The sequence below is a fragment of the Microchirus variegatus genome, assembly GCF_963457635.1.
Source record: "Microchirus variegatus genome assembly, chromosome: 17".
Taxonomy (NCBI): Eukaryota; Metazoa; Chordata; class Actinopteri; order Pleuronectiformes; family Soleidae; genus Microchirus; species Microchirus variegatus.
In genome coordinates this window covers 14,176,200-14,198,831 of record NC_139818.1, presented here as the reverse complement: position 1 = coordinate 14,198,831, position 22,632 = coordinate 14,176,200, and the positions used below count along the sequence as shown (strand labels likewise).

General features: G+C 40.8%; 2 protein-coding genes across 2 annotated transcripts; one reads left to right on the top strand and one right to left on the bottom strand.

Moving 5' to 3' along the window:
• The first annotated feature begins 672 nt into the window (after positions 1-672).
• Positions 673-11,367, top strand: polr3e (polymerase (RNA) III (DNA directed) polypeptide E). The gene is made up of 21 exons (XM_083903538.1): positions 673-791; positions 1,526-1,640; positions 2,495-2,545; positions 3,036-3,113; positions 3,201-3,316; positions 3,669-3,751; positions 3,915-4,022; positions 4,118-4,167; positions 4,264-4,383; positions 4,924-5,009; positions 5,157-5,201; positions 5,309-5,400; positions 5,540-5,660; positions 5,902-5,983; positions 6,105-6,164; positions 6,567-6,724; positions 6,889-6,950; positions 7,043-7,485; positions 8,977-9,054; positions 9,723-9,845; positions 10,370-11,367. The coding sequence occupies exons 2-21, from the start codon at positions 1,602-1,604 to the stop codon at positions 10,424-10,426; spliced, it is 2,052 nt and encodes a 683-aa protein (XP_083759664.1). The 5' UTR covers positions 673-791; positions 1,526-1,601; the 3' UTR covers positions 10,427-11,367.
• Positions 11,368-13,999: 2,632 nt separating this feature from the next.
• Positions 14,000-21,906, bottom strand: LOC310939010 (cerebellar degeneration-related protein 2-like; the record flags this gene model as incomplete). The annotated part of the gene is made up of 7 exons (XM_083903677.1): positions 14,000-14,183; positions 14,280-14,872; positions 15,614-15,833; positions 18,125-18,286; positions 18,379-18,527; positions 20,731-20,843; positions 21,822-21,906. 7 exons carry the CDS (start codon positions 21,904-21,906, stop codon positions 14,000-14,002), a joined length of 1,506 nt encoding a protein of 501 aa, XP_083759803.1.
• Positions 21,907-22,632: the final 726 nt, after the last annotated feature.

The window sequence follows — 22,632 nt, the reverse complement described above, 5'->3', positions numbered from 1 at the left end:
GGTTGATCACTTTTTTATTTATTTTACTTGTATTACTCTCTATATTTATTGTAAATAGTTGATTTCATCGTAAAGTTTAGTTTAGTCGTTGCCCCAATGTCGTTTATTTAAGTATGTTGACTGTAAATAGTTGTGTGAAAACTCTATTTTTGTTATATTTGTGTCACTTTTTGTGGTCTGTTCTAAATAAATCTTTAAAAATATATGTCTTTGTTTTTTTTGTCCATCAGTCAAACAAGTGGGTGTTTTAATGATGTGATCGCAACATGAAATAACAGTAACATGGAATACAAGAAAACTTTCTGCATTTATCAAAGAATAACACAATTATCTTCATATGCAGATTGTAACTAAGAATTTCTGTAAAGTACAAATCTTCAAATCAGTTATTTGGATGATTTATTGCATTTTGATTTATTGCCCAGTTACAGTATGACTGCCCTCCACAGTTGACGGTTCGAACCCCGCAGCAAATCTAAAACACTTCAAAATATAAATAATTCCAAAATTGTGTTCAAACAGCTGGAAATACGTTATATGTTGACGAGATGGTGATATTTTCCCCTTTTCCCCATTTTTTCCTCTTTTTCTTCTCTTTTTCTCTCCCCAGCTTTGGTCCGGGCTCCTCCCCACGTGTCTGTGTGGGGCAGCGTCAACATGGTATAGAGACCAGTACACCTCAACTGTGTTAGCCTGAGTTAGACGTCAGGCTACGGTTTCTACACGCAGCGTGTTTCTGGACTGTCTTCACACCAGATGTCATAGCTACAACTGTAGAGTTAAGTGTGCAGGTGAGAGTTTAACGCGATGTCGGTGCTGTTGTGGAGAAAAGACCGGTTAAATGAGGCCCTGATGACTGACTGGCTAACATTGCTAATACAAGGCTAAGTTGCTTGTGTAGCTAACTGAGTGTTAGCTAGCTTCGTTGCTTACACGATTGTAGCGTGGAAGGGAATTTTTCCAGCATGTCGTCATTTTATTAATTTCCTTTACTCGTTTCTTATATACGTGTTTGTAAAAGAGTGACATTTTAAGCCACTGTACAACGCATGCCTCTGGTAAGTTGATGTATGGTTTGCTTCTAGCTAGCTTTGGAAGCCAATGTGGTCAGAAACAAGTGCTTTTTGTCAGATAAATTACACACGAATACGTTTTACAGCAGGCCTACATCGCTGTGTGACGTCTCACACATTGAAACTGTTAATTAAATATTATTAGACTAAGGTGGATACCTTTCATACGTGTTACATTGTGTTACATCATGTGAGTTCTATCTGTCTCAGTGGTGGCACCACTTGTATGACTATTGTCTTCTTATTCCACTGATTCTTACATAATCAATCAAACTTAAGAGACTAATACCTTGAAACAATGGTGAACTTGATGTAACCTTGTTACATTTAACCACATTGTTGTGTCTTATATCTTGTCACCTACTTACTTTGTTAGCAGTGCCTTGTCAACATCGATGGGACTGATTGCCTGCACAATGATTCATCACAATGTGATGTTTTTCCCATTCCAGGTTGGGTCTTTTAGATCTGCTGCCGCTCCCTCTCTGTTTCTTCGCCTCCCCCTCTTCTCACACTGCTCACATCAATATGGCCAGCGGGGATGATGATGACCCCATTATAGAAGAGGTGTGTATATGGACTGGACATTATCATGTTCTAATACTCAATGAATTTTTCCTGCATATGAGTTTGAGAGGATGGTGCTTCCTGTGTGCTGTAGTTCTGTCAATCTCCAAAATCTATTGAAAAGCAAACAATAGTAATGCAGTATTTTACTCAAGTGTTCATCTACAAACATATAACACAGTGTTATTTGACTAACTTGACATTACCAGCTAATACATTACTTACACCGTATGAGTAACTCTTGATCAAAGGACAGATTATGTCTTTGACCCAGTAGTAGGAAACCACGTATAAACTGCAGTACTGTTGCTTGAAATCATACGGCAGCATGGCAGCCTATGTAAGGAAGATTCAATTCTGTGGCAATCAACAAAACAACAATTTATACATTCAGGTGGTTGTACACTAACAAAAAGTCTATACATATTTTACAATTCATATCTGCTCAATGTAAATAGTTGCACCTAAATATTACGCACTGGACTTTGAACCAGGAAATTAAACTTTATATAACTTAATCTCAAAATAAATGTTCATTGAACAGGTTGTTGATTACTTGGCCATGAGTCATAAAAGTACACTTGGTTGCAGTAGTATTTTCAAGTTGTCCTTTTGTGACAGAAAACAATTCAACATTATTGAATTGCTTGAAGTCTTGTCAAAGGCAGTCTCATTCAAACAGTATCAGAACCATTTTGGAAAAGCTTAAATATGTCCAGTAACTTTATATATTAAAAAACAAAAACAAAACAACAGATTTAATACTTTTCACTTGGGTAGATAATATATATCCACAACTTCCTCTCATCAGTGTGTGTAGTCTGTCTAATAATTTGATCTATGCTTTCTTTTAGATTGATGTGTACCTTGCCAAAAGCCTTGCAGATAAGCTGTATCTTTTCCAGGTACGTTTTTGGTTTCAGTGTCTTCAGTTGTGCTCAAACTGTTCATACCAACTACCATTATCATCAACATTAAAATACAGTGGTGTAAATAGGCCGAGCAAAGTCCACTACAGACTTTTCACATGAGGCAGGTTTATTTACAGTAAGATAATTTGCCCTCTCATCATCCTCCTCTTCCTCACATACTTCATGCACTGGTATTTGTGATTGGTGCTGAGATATGGTGACACTTATCATTATTATAAAAAAAAAAATGTGTTATTTGTTTTTCCTACCTACTCCGATCACATACCCTGGTATATACAGTAGAAGAGTGTTTCTGATTTTCCTCACAAGTACCACCAGAGGAAGCTCACGTACCGCTGGTGGTACATCTACCACAGGTTTATAACCATGGGTCTGATTTGACGTTGACTCTTTTAATCTGCACTGTGGTTGGTAAATAATGTTCAGGTGTTAAGTGTTGTGAATCATTGTTTTTCTGACACAGTATCCTGTCCGACCATCAACCATGACCTATGACGATGTCAACCACTTGTCAGCGAGGATCAAACCCAAGCAGCAAAAGGTACAAAAGACTCCTCTCCGTCCATTAATATAAAATATGATGACAAATATGTTTATTCAAAATGTTTTTGCAATAATCACTATCCAGGTGGAGTTGGAAATGGGCGTCAACACAATGAGTCCAAACTACTGTCGCAGTAAGGGAGAGCAAATAGCTCTGAATGTGGATGGCACAGGTTTTGACGAAACCAACACCTTTTCAACGTACGTCTGCGCAAACTGCAGCTAAGATTCCTACGCTTCACTTAATCACTTTTTGACTGTTTATTTGAATGAAAATGTCAGTACTTGTGATGTACATATTTATTGAATATAATGCTATTGCTCATAGCTAGTCATCTCAACGTAAACACAGTTTAAAAGTTGGAAACACTCAGTGTCATCATTGATGGACAAACTAAGCCACATCAGCTGTCTGTTTTTTCAGTCTTTAATCTAAGCTAACATGTCATTTATTAGTTTTAGCCTTTTTAACTTTCAAAAAGAAAATGACAAATTGAAAGTTTTTGTTATTTATTTTGCAGTCAAAATTAACTTGTTTTCTTTTGTTCTGTAGGAAAATGATGGACAAGCAATCTTTCTCTTCCATCCAAGCCACCACCAACACCTCCAGATATGCTGCTGCTGTGTTTCTCAAAGGTCTGATCTAATAACCTTGAGTTTTACTTGGTTTAACTTCAGTTCTGCTACAACACATGGCGACAAAACACATGAACATGCTTCCACAACCCACTACGTTATGTGATTAATAACAAAGAATTGGTTTCTGATTATTATTTATTGTTTTTGTTTATGTCAATAGGTGAGCTTCACATCACACCCCTGACTGGAATCCTCCAGATGAGACCCAGCTTCTCTTACCTGGACAAGGCAGACAACAAAACCAGGGAGAGGGAGGCAGCCAATGAAGGTGTGTGACTTGTTCTACATAATTAAGTAAATGAGAGGCGGCAGTGCCTGGGCTCTTATGATTACTGTGAAATGACCACAGACTTGTGCTCGTAGGTGGAGACTCCTCTCAGGATGAAGCTGAGGAAGAGGCCAAGGCCATCACGGTGAGAACTAGTGCCCCACACATGTAGATGCAGGATCACTGTATGTGCCCATGGAATTCCATTACTTACAAGTCATCTGCATGTTTTTGGTTCCAGGTGAGGTTTGCACGTCCTGAGTCAGAGCAGGCCCGACAGAGAAGGATCCACTCCTATGAGTTCCTCCAGAAGAAGCAGGCAGAGGAGCCCTGGGTTCACCTGCGCTATCATGGGGTCAAGGTAGGGAGATGAATTCATGATACCACATTTTCCTCTTTTCTTACCTTCTATGTATTATTCCTTTACTATCAGCTGATACTGACTTAAACCAAAATATATGCACCTTGCCATCATGTTATGGTAAATTAGACTCATTTTAGTGCTGCATATGTTGTCATCCAGCAGTGTGCTGCATTGCCACCTCTCAGTATGTCGTATATGAGTATATACATGTGTGTATATGTATATCTTATTTATTATTGTTATCATGATATGATGTTAATTTGTTGTAAGTTATTGTATGACTTACATTGTTTTATGCAGTATGCATACATAGTACAGTATATATACATATATAATTGTGGAATTATATGATATTGTAAAGTGGGGCGCGATGCTTTGGCCTGCTCCTTCTCGAAGCTCGTTTTAATGATACATACTGTCGTGTTGTGACAGTGTTGTGTTTGAGATGAATAAATAAGAAAAAATCAAATCAGCATGTCATCGGGTGATCTCGCCATGAAGCGTTTTTCAAATCAGTTTTGTATTTTGTAATTTCAGGATGGTCGCTCAGAGCATGAACGACAGTATCTTTTCTGTCAGTCGGTGGACGCTTCTGAGAACTCTGAGTTGGTCAAAACTCCCAAGTGAGTAGAATACATTTCAGCAACATCGGGAGAATTACTCTTTTCACACATTCCCTGTCATGTTAGGAATATTTATTGCATACAATAATGTCGCATCAGTGAAATGTTGAAATTCCTGATGGTTTCATTCTTATTTTACCTCTGTAGGGAGTACCTGGCCATGCTGATGCCCCCACTGGCAGAGGAAAAAGTGTATGCATCCCTCACACTTTGAGGAAAAATCATTGTTTGTAAATTTCTTCACTGCTCAAGATATGATGTCATTAACATCATCATCATCTTCTTCTTCTGTGTGTCAGTGTGAAGCCCGTTGGTCCCAGTAATGTGCTCTCCATGGCTCAGCTCCGTACTCTGCCATTGGGAGATCAAGTCAAGACTCTGATGAAGAATGGTATGTTTCTTACTGTTCTTGTTTGTACCAGATGAGGGAGCAAGAGCACGAATACCACACCAATGTTAAATAGCATTTTCTTCCCCAGCTTCTTGGTCAGGCTTGTAGTAACTTTCTTCTGACGCTTTCTCTTTTCCAGTCAAGGTGATGCCGTTCGCTAATCTCATGGGTCTCCTTGCCTCTGGCACCGACTCAACTTCAGTGCTGCGCTGCATCCAGCAGGTGGCACTGCTGGTTCAGGGAAACTGGGTTGTGAAGAGGTGAGTCCAAGCAGCTGTTTTTAAAACAGAATCCACACAAGTGTACTTGTCCATTGTGTCCAGTGCACACTGATTCAGGGCAAAATGTACCATAAAGCTTTACACTGATTTAATTAAATTGAATCTTAACTTTCACTTAGTGCAACATAGGAGAGTGTTGTAGGCTATAATGGGAAATTAGTTCTGTTTACACTTTGTCCTGGCAGCCGAGTGATCTTTCTGTATTTTTTTTTGTCCTCAGTGATGTTTTGTATCCTAAAAACACCTGCAGTCCTCACAGCGGTGTCCCTGCTGAAGTGCTGTGCCGTGGCCGGGACTTTGTGGTAAGCTGCGGTCACCTATTCTTTTTCAAATGAATAAATAGATAAATAAACAATACTCAAATTAAATTGACAGTACAAAGAATGATCTGATCATTCTGTGTGCTTTTTTGTGCCTCTGAAGCTGTGGAGGTTCACCCTGGAGCGTTCAGTTATGAGGAAGGAGATTGCAGCAGTCATCAAAGTAAGGATCAACACGACCTGAATGATGAAAGAAAGTACATTTTCTTGACAGATACTTTCGTTTCAGGTGTTTTTGGACAGATCTCGGAAAATATACACATTTTGAGTCTCATTTCATGTAGTTGTTTTTATGGCATTTGCATTGAGTCATAATTTATCTATTAAAATGTCACATTAATATATGGAAGTGGATTTGTTTATTTTGCAGTTTTGCAGTAAAATTGTTGGTGACGGTCGATAAACAGACTCCGCCTGCATGTTGCTTAGAGCCATCACAGGGTCTTTCATTGTTTATCAGATGTTGAGCAGCTTAATTATAGCTTTCTGTCTCCCCTGAGGCAGCAGGTGTTTCACTTCATTCAGGTAAACAGCACTGATTCTTCCTTCCCTCTTCCCTCGGCAGCTTCCTCCAGAGGATGTGAAGGAGTTCCTGGAGCATGTGGCTGCACCTCGGATCAACCGGGGATGGGAGTTCCTGTTGCCTACTGATGTAGACTTCATTAAGAAACACCAAGACATTGCCCACAGGCAGCACATGCTGTGGCTTGGCATCCAGAGCAAGTAGGTTACACTCAGAGAAGCAGGAGGGGGAAATAGGAGCTTTGTGATCTCACCGGGGCATCATTGTTAAACATGGAAGTGTTATCAAATGTTTTTCTTTGATGATAGTTGTTTGCCAACATGATTTTGTACCAATATTTTTTCTCTTTTCTTTTTTTTTAAAGGTTGGAAAAGGTTTTCAACTTTGCTAAAGAGGACTTTATGCCAAAGAATTCCCCTCAGCCTGGTGTGTACTCCCTTTTTTTTTTATAGCTGCTAACTCATAATATTAATTTAATTACTCGACAGACTTTAAAAACCCTGGTGTTTGTTTTCCAGAGCTCATTCATGTCAGTGGAGAGCAGCGTCTGAAGAAGGCCCAGGAGCGAGCGCAGGAGAACCACTCATCCCTACAGAAGGACCTGGATGTCAGGAGGGCAGGAAACGGCAGCCATGTCGAACAGGACGCGTCGGGCAATAAAGATGTCGAGCCTATGGACACATCCTCTCCTTCCATACCCAACGGGTCTGTAAATGGATACACCAGTGCCACCTCCCCTGGAGTCGATCACACTAACGGCAACATGCCGTCCCCGGAGCTCCAGGAGTTTGTGACTAAGACTTTCAGAAAGCATTTTGTACTGACGCTGAATGAGTTAAAGAGGCTTTTTAACCTCCACCTGGCTTCCATGCCAGCAGGATGGAGTGTCTTCCACTCTGTCTCGGACCACGTGCTACAGGACGCCATACTTCTCTGCCACTGCAAACAGATAATGGTGCCTGTGAGTATAAAGGCAGGAAAAAGCAAGGATACACAAGGATGCACTCTGAGCCTTTAAGACGAGATGCTCTTTTCTTCTGTCTTTGTCTCTATCTTGTTTTCCTCAGCAGATGAGGTGAAGGCATATACTCTTGTCGCTGAAAAGTATACTGTTACATTACAGTCGGAGAATTTGAGGAAAAACAAAGTAGATTGGACCACAAAATATCTGTAGAACTGAAGCTCATCAAGATTAAAAAAAGTAATCTGTTCTCCTCAGAGTCCATAAAAGTGTCAGTCCAAAGGAAAGACATCAAAAGTACTCATTATAAAAATATGAAAATAAATTATTAATACATGGAGTTACTTTGAACTTAGAAACCAGCGTGGCTCAGATGTGGCGCAGTTTATCATCTCCTTTTGTCACCGATTAGATGCGACACGGGAGTAAAGGGGTTTTCTCAGTGTTGGTTCAAACGGAGATATCGGTTTTCAGAATAACGACATTAATGGTTGTACTACTTTGGAGCACTTTGCTGCAGGTAAAGGAGCCGAGGCACTGAAGCGGAGAGCTTCTCAGGTTCCACTCAAGTTGCTATGGCCATCTGATACTTGTGTGAGTGTTTAAGCAGTCGTCTGTCTGGATTTGGAGTGAGGTGACTGTTTGCAGGCTTATTACAGTTGGATGTGGTCTATTTGTCAACTGTGTTTTTCTTGTTGTGGAGTTTTCTTGTAGGGCCAGGGAGTTGGGTGTTCTATGTCACGCCCTTGTTTTTGTTTATTTGTTTATTTTAATTAGGCCGACCATCCTGCTGCCAGCACCGCCCCTGTCTTGGCTTTAGGTCTTATCCCCTCTGTATCCTTGGGGGGGAGAGGATTTCAACCTCCATGGGCGGGGGACAGAATGGCTGGCCGCCATCTTTATTGTGCAACAGATTATTAGGCTCAAAGCAAAGCTTATTACTGCTGAAGCAGGGGGTTAATCTGGGAGGTTGTTTGCAAATGCATGCAGATCTGGAGTCAGGGGAAGCTTCTACGTCACACTAAACTGTGTCGTCTGAATGTGCGACGGTTCATAGATCAGTTCTGAGTGGGTGGCTCATGTGTGGAGTATGGCGTGACATCTAAGAGAACTTGTACATCGCTATAGTTCCTAAATGGGCTTGAATCAAGGTTTGGCGTTGGTATGTTCATTCTAAACACATTTAGGCCAGTTCAGACACAACCTCAAAACCATTACTAGCATGTTGCTTTGCTTTTTTCCATGTAGAGAGAGGATGTAGTTATACACAGCTCAAGTGTGAACTGAGGACCTGAAAAACTTGCGCAGTATTGATCTTGCACAAGTGATCTGAAGCTACAGTGCAAGAAGGTGGTGGGAGGGACAGACACTGGTCTGTACAGATGTCCGATATGGAAGTTAGAGAAACTGCCTTCACTATTGTTTATTATAGATCAGTTGCATTAATGATAACAATCTTTTACACCTGTTTCTTTCTGTTTTTCCCTTTAGTTTCCTACTCAGTGCACAGCGGCCGCCGATGAACAGAAGGTGTTTGGTTTGTGGGAAACTGGGGAGGACTATGACAAAGTAAGCTTCCCCCTTATCGTCGCCTATGTCGTAACATCCTCTCTTACCGCATAGGCAGACATTTGCTGTGGAAACACTACATGTGGTGGCACATTTCAGTTTGCTAAAACTGTATGCAGAGTGTTTTTCAACGTTATGAAATTTCAGTTGCAGAAGCAACGATAAACACTGTGACCTTTAAATCCCCATGACGGCAAAATCAAAATTTTTAGTGCTTTAAATGTGTTGTTTGAAATGTCAATGGGCACATGCAATTATAACAAAAGTGCGATATTCAAATTGAGTTTTAGAAGTTGCAGTGCCTCTGACCCCTCTTGTATTTTATTTTTTATTAGGGATACACAATATTGGACTTTACAGAGGCATTTTAGTCTCTTCTGTAGTGAAATTAGAATATTTTGCCTACTCATGTCACAGCAGATGTAGATATATATTTTCTTCATTGAGCTCAATAAATAAACATAAAAAATAAAATAATTGTAGAGGATGCTAGCATCGGAATCAAGGATGTTGCAGCCTATTTAGTCTACTGTTGTTGTCATTAGTCATATCGGTAGATCTTAAATGTGTTTGCCGAGACACCGACATTGTGCCGATAATTATATTGTGCATCCCTTTCATATATATAAAGTTTTTAAATGAATACATTTGTGCGTTTCCTCCCGCAGAACCGTCGGCTGCTGTTCGACCTGTTCGCGAAGAACTACCGCATCAGGAGGAGCATGATTCAAGCCAAACTGACACAGGAGTTTGGAGACGCACCCAAAGCAGACGTCGACCGGCTGCTGAAGGTGAGACTGGTGGCGATTGCACAACACATGGGTGTCCGCTGGGTCTTAAAATTATAAGTTGATAAATCAATTTTGGGGAAGATTAAGGCCCTTAAAAAGTCTTAATTGCGATTTCACGAGGGCCATAGAGACTGCAAAAAGTATCCATGAATGCATTTATTTTCCCCCCACGTGTTTGTTAAAAACAACGATGCACAGGCCATGCCCGCCCCTTGATACTTGAATCTTACTTGTTGTTTATTTTAATAAACCTTGCCTTTGGTTTAATTTATTATTTAGAGCTTTGTTCCTTTTCAGCTTATGAGTTCCTTTGTATGGTTGTGCTCTATAGATTTAATTGCTAACCAAAACTCTTTTATAAGTTACATGTGTTCTTGTGGTGAAAAAGTCGTAAAATATTTGGAGAAGGTCTTGGAAAATGTCTTAAATAGCTGTTGAAATTCGCTTCAGGATTCCTGCATATACCCAGTTTTCTTTACCTTGTTTCCTCTCGGACTGATGTAACCTGTCCTCTGTTGTTCCAGGACTGCTGCATCAGCCACGCAGGAATGTGGTACCTCAAGGGAACAATACAGTCTTGACATTGAGATGCTGCCCCCCCCCCCCACCCCTGCAGTCCATCGTCAGCCAAATCCTCTCCCGAGTGTCCAGTGGGAGGGCAGTCAGCGAGAGACGAGAGCCAATCGTAGCTCGCCCTGCTCCGAGGGCGGAGCCACTGACGGAGGAAGACAGAGTTGTCTTCCCACCTGCTCTGCTCAGAACACGAAGCTTTGCTCATTTCATCCGAAGCATTTCTGACATAAACGTGAGCAATCTGATGGAAGCGCGTCAGAAAGAAATGCCACATACTCACAACGACAGCTGGAGAATCTGAGGGAGGAAACTATGAATATTAAAAAAAAAGAATGAAGAAAAAGCAAGATAAATATACGGTTTATCAGTAGGTATTTGGCTTTTTGACCTCATGTGTGAATATTTTTGAATTGAACGTTTTATCAGGTCAAGGGGGTGTTTACTCTGGAAGCAATCATGTGCTGTCATTTAATTTTAATTATACTTTGCCAGAACAAACATGTATTTACTCAGCAAAGTAATTAATGGTTGAGACCTTTTCACTCCTTTTACGTTAAATCTTTGTCACCCTCAAGACAAACAAGCTGTAAGGACGGATAGTGTGATGTGCTAATTGAACACGAGTCAACAAACGGGGAAACTAATACGAAAAAAAAACTGTCCAAAACGTTCCTCGTGTCTTTATCCTTGCATTATTCAACTGGAATGACTTGATGCATTGTCCACATCGAATGTGGCTCGTCCCACGTTTCTGTATTATTAATTTAAATAAGTTGGAGAGAAAGGGAGGTGAATTTGTTGGTGTGGAGGTTTCTTTTTCTTTGAATGTGCAGAGTTTCTGATGGTTTTTCCTTTTGCGAGTGAACTGATTTTGATCATGCAATTTGGAATTAAGTTATGTTATGAATCCTCTCTGAATCGGCGCACAGTACAAACTAAAAAAAAACAAAACGAGTAGGAATGGTTGTCATGGTACTGTTGTTTGGGTGATGGCGGGGGGGGGGGGAGGTGTTGCTATGGATACACGGGTGTATCGCCATGTGCTGCTATCTTGAGCCTCCATCTAAAGTGCCTCTGCCTCGAGGCGTTCAGGACAAATTGATGGGACAAATTACACAAACGATGTTTTCTGTTTTAGTGGGAAAATGTCAAGACTTAAAAGTATGAGTGAAGTTTTGCTTCAGACTAAATAAAGGAATTTCTGCATCAGCAAAGAGGAGTATTTTTTTTTTTTTCCTCCATTGGTTTTGTTACTTTGCTCAATAAATGTAATATCACGTGACATGGATTGTTTTGTTTTCTTGTTTTTGTAGTGGTGAGGAGATTTTGAACTTGAAACGAGGAACTTAAACCGGTACTGTCTGGATTGCTGTATAAAGATTTGATCCTGCTAACTGACACAGTCTTATGAAAACTTAAAATATGAATTGTATTTCAGCACAATTTTACTCAAAAATGACACTGAGTGTCTTTTTTTTTTTGACACATTTGATTATTTTGCCATGTGTTACCTTTCAGCTTTATGGTTGGTGTAGTCGCCGGAACAAGGGTCTTTCTACATGGAGTTTGCATGTTCTCCCCGTGAGTGCCTGGGTTTTCTCCAGGTTCTCCAGTTTCCTCCCACAGTCCAAAAACATGCAGCTGTGGGGAATTAAGTGTGAGAGTGGATGGTTGTTTGCCTCTTATGTGGCCCCCTGTGATGGACTGATGACCTGTCCAGGGTGTGACCCCCACATTTGGAGATAATGGATGGATGGATGGATGGATGACTCACCAGGGCACAAAACTACTATCTTTATAAATTACACGCTGATGGGCGTTTCATCATACTAGTGCATTGCTCATGCAAAATCTGTATTTGTGTGTGTTTTTAGTACTTGTTGGTTTGGTGTGTTCAGTGTTAGTGTTGCACAGCTAAAGTTCAGTGACATATTATCTGTGTATGGTAGAAAGCAGATACTGATACTGACATAATGGCATACAATAAATATGGAAAATTGATCTCCATGGTTGCATAACAGTAGGTTGGTTGTCACTGGGATGCAGAGCTAGAGTTCAGTACGGTGATTTGCTGCAGGAGAGAAGCTCCCTCTGAACCTGCTGGTTCAGGTGCAGAGAGATCTGTAACGCCTCCCTGAGGGGAGTCTGGTGAACAGTGTGTGTTTGTGGGCACTGCGTTCATCGTCTGCCTCAGCTTCACGGCGCCTTGTCTCACTCAGAATGCTGTGTGAATGAAAGGGGGAGTGGCTACAGTAGAGCAGTGAAAGCCAATATCTTTTGTATTACATATCCAAACAACGTCAAACTTGGCACCGCACTTACCCGTGTCCGTAGCAAGACACCTGTCAAGTTTGAAATCAATCGGAGAGATATGAGATTAACAGACGCACAAGAAGAAACAACAACAACAACAAAGCTGGCGTCTCATCTTGCTTCATGTTTTATGGCTCAGAGCAATAACAGTAACAATGAGGTCCAACCATGAAACAGGCAAAAAAACAACAACAAACACATTTTTGTCCACACATATACACATCAAATGATTCAGGTAGTAGCGCATCACACTTTGCATTACGAGAGAGAGAGCGTCGGCAATATCTGTGCATTTCTAAAGTGCATCAACATTGTGTGATTCAACAACAGGACGTCTACGGATAAATGTGCACAGTGTTTAAGCCGAAACGGGACACGGCAGCAAAAATACCACATCTGCTGCAAGTTTCTATTAACCCAGAATATATCAGGAGGCCGCTACATCATCAAGTACAGAGTCATTTTACTTCAAGACTTTCTTCATATATAACATTCACTCAGTCCTCTAACCTAACTCAACAGTAATCAAGTATAATTTCAGAGAAAGTCGTTACAGTTACCAGAGGATTCTTATATAATCCAGCACCTTAAATTACCAGCTCCTTCACTAACACAACAATCAGAGATTATATCAATCATCTTTGCATTGATCGTCTTTACAGGGGTCACCAATACAACTGAATTTTTTTTGTTCCACACAGATGCAAAGAAGACAAATAAATTAAAAAGTTCACATTAGACAAACACATCAGAGAAACTTCAACTGTAGCACTTCATCTTACTCTTCTGTCACTTCCTAAAAATGTGTCCTGGAAAGACGTAAAGATTCAAAGATTCACCGTCTAATTACAGGGAAATAGGTAAAATAATAAGCTGTGAAAGTTCTAATTCATTGTCATCAGTGTAGGCCTCTTAAATGTGAAGACTTGCTGTTTTTCTTTGTTTTAAATCTGTGTGCTGGTGCAATTTATCAGACAAAAATACAGTTTATACATATTATAAATGTGCAGTTGAACTCTTAATCTAAATATTTAAGTTGTGTTGACTTTATGTTGTATTGTGTCTTCGAATGCTTCCCCAAAAATTCCTTGAGTGTTTATTACATTACTTCACAATAAGGGATTTTCTGATTCTGACCAGCAATTTTTTCACTTTAACTGGTTTCGTACCACCTGATTCTCTGTAATTAGCATCTGAAGTCTGCATCTTTTCCAGGAGGGTTTTTGTGAATTTACATTAATAAGAACATGGAGTGTTACAGATGGAGATTATCCCCCAGAAATGACTTCCTCAGGAGCTTGTTTGAAAATAGGCCTGTGCACAGTGAGGTAGAGCGATTGCACAGTAGCGACGGCGGCGTGAGGCACTGGTGTTGCTGTGCAAAAGAGCCACATCTGAGACGTGTGCTGGTGGTGTTCGTTCTGGTTTTTCTGCATCACTCGAACATCATTCCTGGACAGGTGTAGACCTGACTGCGGAACAGGTCTTTCCAAAGAGTCTCTCTGTAACTGGAAGACAAGTCCTTTTGTCTTTCTCTGGAGCAACTACTTCAAAACAGGCAGCACAGCAGCAGCTGAGGCTGCCCCTCTGTTTTCCATCAGGTCCTTTTTGGTTTTCTGGATGCGGGAGAAAATTTCCCTAAAAAGTTCCTTGTACTCTGGCTGGTGGAAGTCCTCGTCAAAGTCCTCCACTTGTGTCAGAGCAGAACACGCGCTGGTGACGGACGGCGTCTGGACCACTTCACGCGCGTCCCGCTCTCCCTCCTGCAGGCCCAGTTGGCAGCGTCGCAGCAGCTCGTCGTACTTCACCTGCAAGGCGCTGTACTGCGCGTCGACTTCATTGAGCAGCGAGATGCCGCGGAACTTGACCACCTCGGCGCGGCGTACGCAGGAGCACTCGTGGTCGTAGATCCTGTCGGGGGAGTCGGACGTCTGCGCCGCCTTCATCAGCTTCTCGCTGCCCCAGCGCTTCAGTGCCGAGGGCTTCTTTTGTGCAGCTGCTTCACCTTCACTCTCCTCATCTGGATGGAGGAGAAACAGCGAGTGTGGAAGCAGGTTGTGGTTGGAGGATTTCGTGGAGGACTGGGATTTCCAGAGATGACGGAGTTCTTCGGCCTCAGACTCCAGCTCCAGCACTCGGGCCTGAAGAAGAGAGGACAGTGATTTAGATTTGTGTCAGAGGTCATTTACACTAAATAATCCACCATTTATGCTCAGTGGTTCTGCAGTTGAGACTCAGAAGCTCTCAATTAGCATTTTCTCCCATATTTGTTTATCTTTATGTAAACATGGCAACAAAGAAATTAACCTTAACAAAAAAACAACCTTAAATTAAAAAAAAATAATCACAAACTTACTTCCCCATATGTACGTACAGTGTTTAAAAAATGACTATACCACCTGTAATAAAAACGAAAAAACGGAAATATTTGAAAAATCTTTCAAAATCTTGTGTAAAACGTATTTATTTAATTAAATCTTATTGTTATTTATTTGTCAAATAAACCAAATTCCCCGTTTTATACCCACATTTGAGCCAACTCAGCTCATGTGAGGCGTCAGAAATTAATCAAGCATAACATTCAACCACTAATGCTAATGTTCATGTTCAGGAATGCAAGAAAATAACAGAATTGGACATCTTAATCAATATAATAATAATGTACTTTAATATTTTTTCTGTTTTTTTTTTGTAATACAGTAAATGTGAAAATTCATGGATGACATATGTTATATTTACTGGTGTATTAAACATTACCGAAACTGATAATTACCCATGCTGTTCAATTAGAGCAGCTGTGGCATAAACCTTACATTGAGTGGTGGTCTAATAAACCGGAGCACTGTACAAGAACAACAGAGATACACATCTGTCAGTCATACCCGACATCTGTCCATCCCTGACAGCTGCTGCTCCAGGGTGCCGTTCTCCCTGGCGAGCAGCTCGGCCTCTCGCTCCGCCTCCTCCCGACGAGCGCGCTCGCTGGCAAACTGGGTCTGGAGAGAGTGGAGGGATTTCCTCAGCGAGGCCTGCTCCTCCTCGTGCCACGACGCGTCGCGGGACTCGAGGTCGCCGGAGAGCTCGTCGGGATCGTAGTCGTACCTGGACCAGAAACACGGCCCGTTGTAAACCATGTACTGTTGTTCATCCACACTTTCACGGACGGTTCATTATAGATTAAAAGTGTTTTAGCATAACATTTAAATACAAACAAATGCCCGTTGAATGACTTCACACTGTCTCTCTGTGTAGCAGCGTTGAGATCTCGTGTCACCCGGCGACATTCCCGTGCAGCACACATTCAAGACAGACTGAGGCAAGAACCACACCGTGCTAGTAAAGCGAGGCAAACCAGGACAAACGGGTAAGAATATGACTGACAACACATTAAACCACCCAGGAAAAAAAAAAAAAAAAACCTAATCACGATATACACACTTTTTCTGTGCCCACCTGACCCTGCTCTGCTGCTGTATACACACAAACACTCCCTCAGTCAGGTCTGATAATATTGCTAGACGGAGCGAACTGCATAAAGTCTATGTATTTGTGTTTATGTATCGTGGATGGAGCATCGCTTAACGTAAACTCCCTCTTCTTCTGCCAGGTAACCTCCACCCAAGATTCCCTCTTTCATTTGAACAGCGCCACCATGAGGAGACCATCAAGTAGTGACACACGGTGAGTGAAACTGACGGACGGTTTACTTTAGAGAGCTTTAATTTGTTAATTCACATATCTATATTTGCCCTAGTGTAACGATTATCGTGTTACACAAGAAAGGAGCTGTTTTGTTGTTCTACAATGTAAGAATAAGGTGGACCAACAACTCACAACAGAAAAAAAGAAAACACTGCACAGGTTATGTAACAGCAGACAGGTAGCAGGGGGGAAAAAAACAAATCCAGAGCTTATCAGTAGAAACACAGATTAGAAAAGAGCTGATGAATCAGTCCCCACTTAAGAGATAATGACACAAGTTTGTGCCTCCTCCTCCTCCTCCTCCTCCTCCCACACCTAAGACTTTGACCTATTTCCTTCCAACCTGATCCAACGCACTGTGCTCTCTGAGGTCGGCGTCATGTATGTATCACAGACATTTCCATCCACCTGCATGACCTGCATGTTTCGATGGACGCATCCTAACGGGATTACACCGCACAGAGACTAAACTCCCCTGGGGATTCAGGTGGACTGACCCACAGCACGAAAACACTGAGACTGTGACGGCCAGTCAGTTTAAGATTAGCACACATGGAGAGCAGAGCTGAAGCCAGAAGGACTCACTGAGAGACTTTTAGATCACTGACCACACAGTGTTTATTTTTACCAGGTGGAGGAATACTTAAATAATACATTTTCAAAGGGGTCCAATGACATTTGTCACTAACCATGTAAATAGTAAGATCGATAGGATATTAACGCCATAAACCAAACCAAATATATTCAGTTAAATAGCACTAAATGTTTGTCATATTTCTTTAACAAAATAGACAGTTAAAAGTGTTGCTAATGTATATTTTCCCAGTGTACTAGGGCAGAATATTTAATCCAAAGTTGATCAAAATGTGTGTCAATTTACATTTTAATTTTAATAGACCTGCACAACTATCACACAGCAATCATTTGAAATGTGCTATTCAAATGAAAATTAGATAATAATTATGTAAAAATGACTTTTCCCTCTCATATGGGAATCATATCGCAATAGCAATTATAAAATCGTTCAGTCCTACAGTGTTTGCAAAATATTGGGGATACTATTATCAGGGCGATAAATTGCCATTTCCTCCCCTAGAAGAGTCTGTTTTAAGAAAAACTCCCATGAGCGTGAAATGGCCAAAAACCTGCTGCCAACTAGAGGTCGGAGGCTAAAATACAACACAGAAACTCTTTCATGTCAACGCTGCTCTTCAAAGAACAGATATGGTATTAAACACCTTAAAATACTGCAATATTTGACTAGAATTGTGTACATTTTTGTGTGTGTTTTCTAGTCTGTGTGTTGAACTCACACTACAAGCCTGTATAAATCTGTTGAACTCTGACAAACACTGCAACACTAAGTGTATACGTCTGTGTTTATATTCTGGTGTGTAATATTTAACCAGAATTTTCTATTAAGCTAAATGGAGGACGAGCAAAGTTACATTTTTATTTTGTTGTGCAACACTTGGACGTCATGCAGTCGTTTGTATGACTGACTTCAGTCCATTGTTTTCCACATAAACTCTGTGTATCCGTGGTGATGTCGTCAAATTGCTTATATAATATGAAAATAGTACGAATTTCCTCAATAATTGGTTAATAATTCTCTTAAAATGTGAAAAAGAACATTGTCCTTCTGCTGCCTGGTCACTTCAGCCCTACAGTGATAGTTAGTGTCACCTCACCTGAGTGTGTTTTGCAGTTCTTTCAGACAGGACACGCTCTGACTGCCGCAGCGAGCCGAGCGCCTCTCCCTGTGCGGAGGCCGAGGACGCAGCTTCAGCTCCTCCACCTGATGCTGCAGCTCCTCCACCTGCGTCTGCAGCAGCTCCACCGTCTCGTTCAGCCTGGTTAGAACACACACACAGAGTGTCACTCGTGACTCTTATGGTGAGTTTTTGCAGAACAGACGATGCAGCACATCCACACGTCGTCTCACCCCTGGATCTTCTGCTGAGCCGCCTTGTTGTCCAGGAGCAGTTTGTGGTTGCCGTGCTCCAGCTCTCTGGACGACACGTCCAGCTGCTCGTACACCTTAGCGTGCTGATCGTTGACCTGCCTGAGGAGGTCCACCTGCTTCATCAGGTACTGGAGGATGAACAGAGCAGGTAAAAAAACCCAAAAAACATTATTAATATTAATAGAAGTAGGATTGATATGAAAACTCCATTTAGATTAAGTCATCCAAAAAAAAAAAGATGGAGTACAATAAAAGGAACAGAAATGGAATGAGGAAAAAGAATGAGAAATATGTTTAATAGTAAATAAAGAACAATTACTACTGTGGTAAAACTTAATAATAGTTTAAATTAATTAATGTATTTTATGATTAGGGCTGAAACAATTACGCGATTCATCGATTACTAATTAATAGTCAACTATTTTGAGTGTTTTTAAGGAATTAAAACAAGTTTTCTGATTTTTCAGCTTCTTAAATGTGAATATTATCTGGTTTCTTTGCTCCATATAACAACGAAATCCTTTGGACAAAAACTTACTTATTATGTATAGATGTACATTTACAAATAGTGTAAATACTGTATATTATGTATTGTATTTTTGATTTTGCCTTTAACATTTTCCTCCTTTTCTTTTTCAACACTAGCAATGAGGTAGTGGCGCGGAGAAAATGTTGATTTTCATTGCAAACAAAACCAACGTACATCGTTATCCTCTTTCTTGTGATTATTATCATTATGTCATTCAATCATACATTTTTCCAAATCGTTTTATTACTTAACTATCCTTCGTTGCGTTATCTTATCAGCTGCTGCAGCCAGAACACCATGAACCTTTAGTGATTTATATAATCTGCTCTCTGAAAACGAAAGGACCAACACAACACAGTCAGACACATGTATGTGTGTGTGTGTGTGTGTGTGTGTGTGTGTGTGTGTGTGTGTAACGGGAAGACGATCACTTACTGCTACACTCGGGTCATGAGGAGCTTGAATCAAATCAGTGACGTCTAAAGTTTAAAGAGATTAACCGCGTGTGTCCGCGGCGACATGTAGAACGAGATTTACTGCCACACAACCGACAGACTGACCCTACTCAAGGGAATGAAAAACGGAAACCCTCAGGATGCGACGAATCTGTTAAAGCGTAAATAAAACGTCTGCCATTTCATTGCCGTTTGTGCTTGTCCTTTTGCAGTTTTATTTTTGGATCAAATCCATTGTTGTGGCCACTTTGCGAGACTGGTTCTCACTTTTAGGTTAAAAGACTTGCAGAGGACGATAAGTTTCAGGTTATTACAGGAGTTATCGTCAGGGATTTAGCTGTGATGTGATGGTTTGGGGGTTGGATAAGCTGAGAGAACAATATTTGTGACACAGTTGGAGAATTATGACTTTGACGGGCCGTTAGTCAGATCCACCTAAGATTTTGGATATGGGTTGAGCATGGCCCGATGGTGTGCATCCTTGATTTTCATCCTCCTGTTTTGGAGTAATTTTGATTTTCGCTGATTTATCACGCTACACCAGTCAGGGGGACGCCGTCAGGATTGTCTTTCATAGTAAGCACAGTCCCCTCCTAGGCTACTTTTAAAACAATGCATCTGCAAACAGTGTCAAAAAAATATGTGTTTGTTGTACAGACATCGTGTACAAGCTCATAACTTCAAGGTCTGATGAGTATTTTATTGTGACAAAACATAGTTTTACCGTGAGCGAGTGTTTTAAAAATGCATAGATGTGGCCACAATGGACAAAAACGTGGTATCGTCCCTTGTGTAGCTGTATTCCCTACATTTCTATGAAACTTTAATAATATTCAACCATTTTCTACATGATATACTGCTTATTAAAAGCTACCTGGCTTCATGAAAGCGACTTTGAACATATTGAATGCATCAAATATTATTTTATTTCTGCAGTAACTGCTGCTCGAGATTCATAAAAACACTGATCAGACAGGAAATGGAACTGCAGCAGTTCTGGTGACAAATAGTGGATTTTTTTTTTAAAGGTGCAAAGTATGCAGTTGTGTAGCAGCATGCTGCAGTTTTCTTTTGTCTTAAACCGAGGCCGATCTGATGCAATAAAAGCTTTTGCTGGTTAATGCTGAATAGAATGAGAAATGAATGTCTTGTGTACAAAATAGGTATAGTATTATTTTTTTTAAATAATGAAAACAAGGTTTGTTTTTCAACTTCTTAAATGTGGATATTTTCTGGTTTCTTTGATCATAATGTTGAGGTTTGGGAAACAACGATCATTTTCCCCCCATATTTTCTGACTGTGTTCAAACAGATTTCTTCTAAAAGAGTTCTCAACGGCTCTGTTACCTCGATCTCCTGCAGCTGCTCCTGGTTGGTGGAGTGCATGTGCTGCAGCCCCTGCTCCAGCTCCCTGTTCCTCTCCAGAAGAGTCTTCCCGAGCTCGGCTGCCAGCTGCAGGTCTGCAGGGACAGACACAAATGGGGACCTTGTGGTACAAAAAGCTTTTCTGAAGTCTTTGCTGTCGTGCAGATTCTTTTGTGGCACAGAGTCGATCCACCTTTATAAACTGAAAGGCATGGATATTTAAACGATCCCAGAGCCATAGGTAGAGGAGCTGAAAATAATCGCTCCAAGATAGATAGATAGATAGATATATCACAATGCAGTGTCAGCACATTGGTTTTAGTGGAGGGAAAACATTCTTATTTCATTAATAAGGAAATGTTTGAATTCATGTAAATGTTCCATGTGCAGAAATATGGATGAATTGAGGATGCACTGTGGAATTATATCAAATTACTGACATGATAATGATGATAATTATACTCAGTGAAGCATGATGCACAGTCAGTGAGTGAATTCCCTGGGTGAAAGTGTTAGATTCTAATCTATTTATTTTACACATTACACAGTGTACCTATTAATTTGACCTTTATTTTGTCCACATCTAAACACCTGTTTATAAGAAATGGAAAACAGAAAGCACTAGTACTTCGACTAAAACATGGAAACAATGAACATTTCTGTTTATCAGCTTTAATGTAAAGGTATTTAATTCAGAGATTTGCGGTTTTGTCTCCCTTCACTTTGCCGCATATGTGAGCGCCCTGCTGCTGCTGACATGTGTGTGTGCTTTTCTGCAGAGTCAAGGTCCTTCATTTGCGCCACATCAGCCTGTGGAAAACCAACCCTGACTATACAAATAATAATAATAATAATAAGCCATTTATTTTTCATATTATCACACTGACTATCCTCTGTGCACCTGCAGCAGTGAGATCGCGCCGACTGTGTCACGTGTTAAACGTGTGTCTCTGTGTTCACACAGTAATCCTGTGCACGTTGTGTTATTTTATGTCAGACTGTGAGAACACAAAACGAACGCGGTTCTTGACGTTGACCTGTTCGAAGACAAAGACTGAGAGGAACTACTGTACCGTGTTCCAGGTCCTGCTTGTCGTACCACGGTTCCTCCTCCTTGATCTCAAATTCCTCCTCCACAATCATCATGTCGGTCAGCATCCTCGCGCGCCACTCACGTCGCTCACAAACACACACTTTTCACGCGCGTTTCAACATGACACAGACACACACGGACACGGACTCGTCCTCTGAGTGAGAGAACGCCCGCAGCCCGGCACCGGTGTGTGATCGTCAGAGAAAGATCACTGCTGATCAATCCTCTGCTGCCACCAGGGGGGGACGTTTCCGGCTGTGGATTTCAAAATAAAAGCAGCGTCTGTGACCTGTGTCATCGTGGATTACTGGGACATGAGGTTCCGCAGGGGCCATACGATACGTTTTTGTGCGCAAGGTGAGATTGGGATTCGGTGCACCATATATATACGTGTGTGTACATACATATATATATATATATGTCATCCAAAATGTGCCAAAAAAAAAAAAGCCGTAGTATAGTATGGCGTCCAAAAAAAATTATTCAAATTTTGGACGACATACTATACTATGACTTTTTAGTCAAATTTTGGACGACATACAATAGGATGATATTTTTGACCAATTTTGATCATTTTTGGACGACCTACTATACAATGACGTTTTTGACCATTTTTGGACGACATACTATGACTTTTTGACCAATTTTGACCATTTTTGGAACGACATACTATACAGGCTTTTTTCATTGAAAAAATCACGAGGCACACCACCAAACAAAATTTAAAAAAAAAATTTACTCTGTAGCCTATATTAACAATTTAGTCATTCTTATCAAAGTGTCTTGAATAT

Excerpts from the sequence above, each read along its gene's own strand:
- polr3e (XM_083903538.1), top strand. The coding sequence starts at position 1,602 with ATGGCCAGCGGGGATGATGATGACCCCATTATAGAAGAG. Across the intron at positions 3,752-3,914 it reads TGCTGCTGTGTTTCTCAAAG|GTGAGCTTCACATCACACCC; the intron begins GTCTGATCTAAT and ends TTATGTCAATAG. Across the intron at positions 6,951-7,042 it reads AAAGAATTCCCCTCAGCCTG|AGCTCATTCATGTCAGTGGA; the intron begins GTGTGTACTCCC and ends TTTGTTTTCCAG.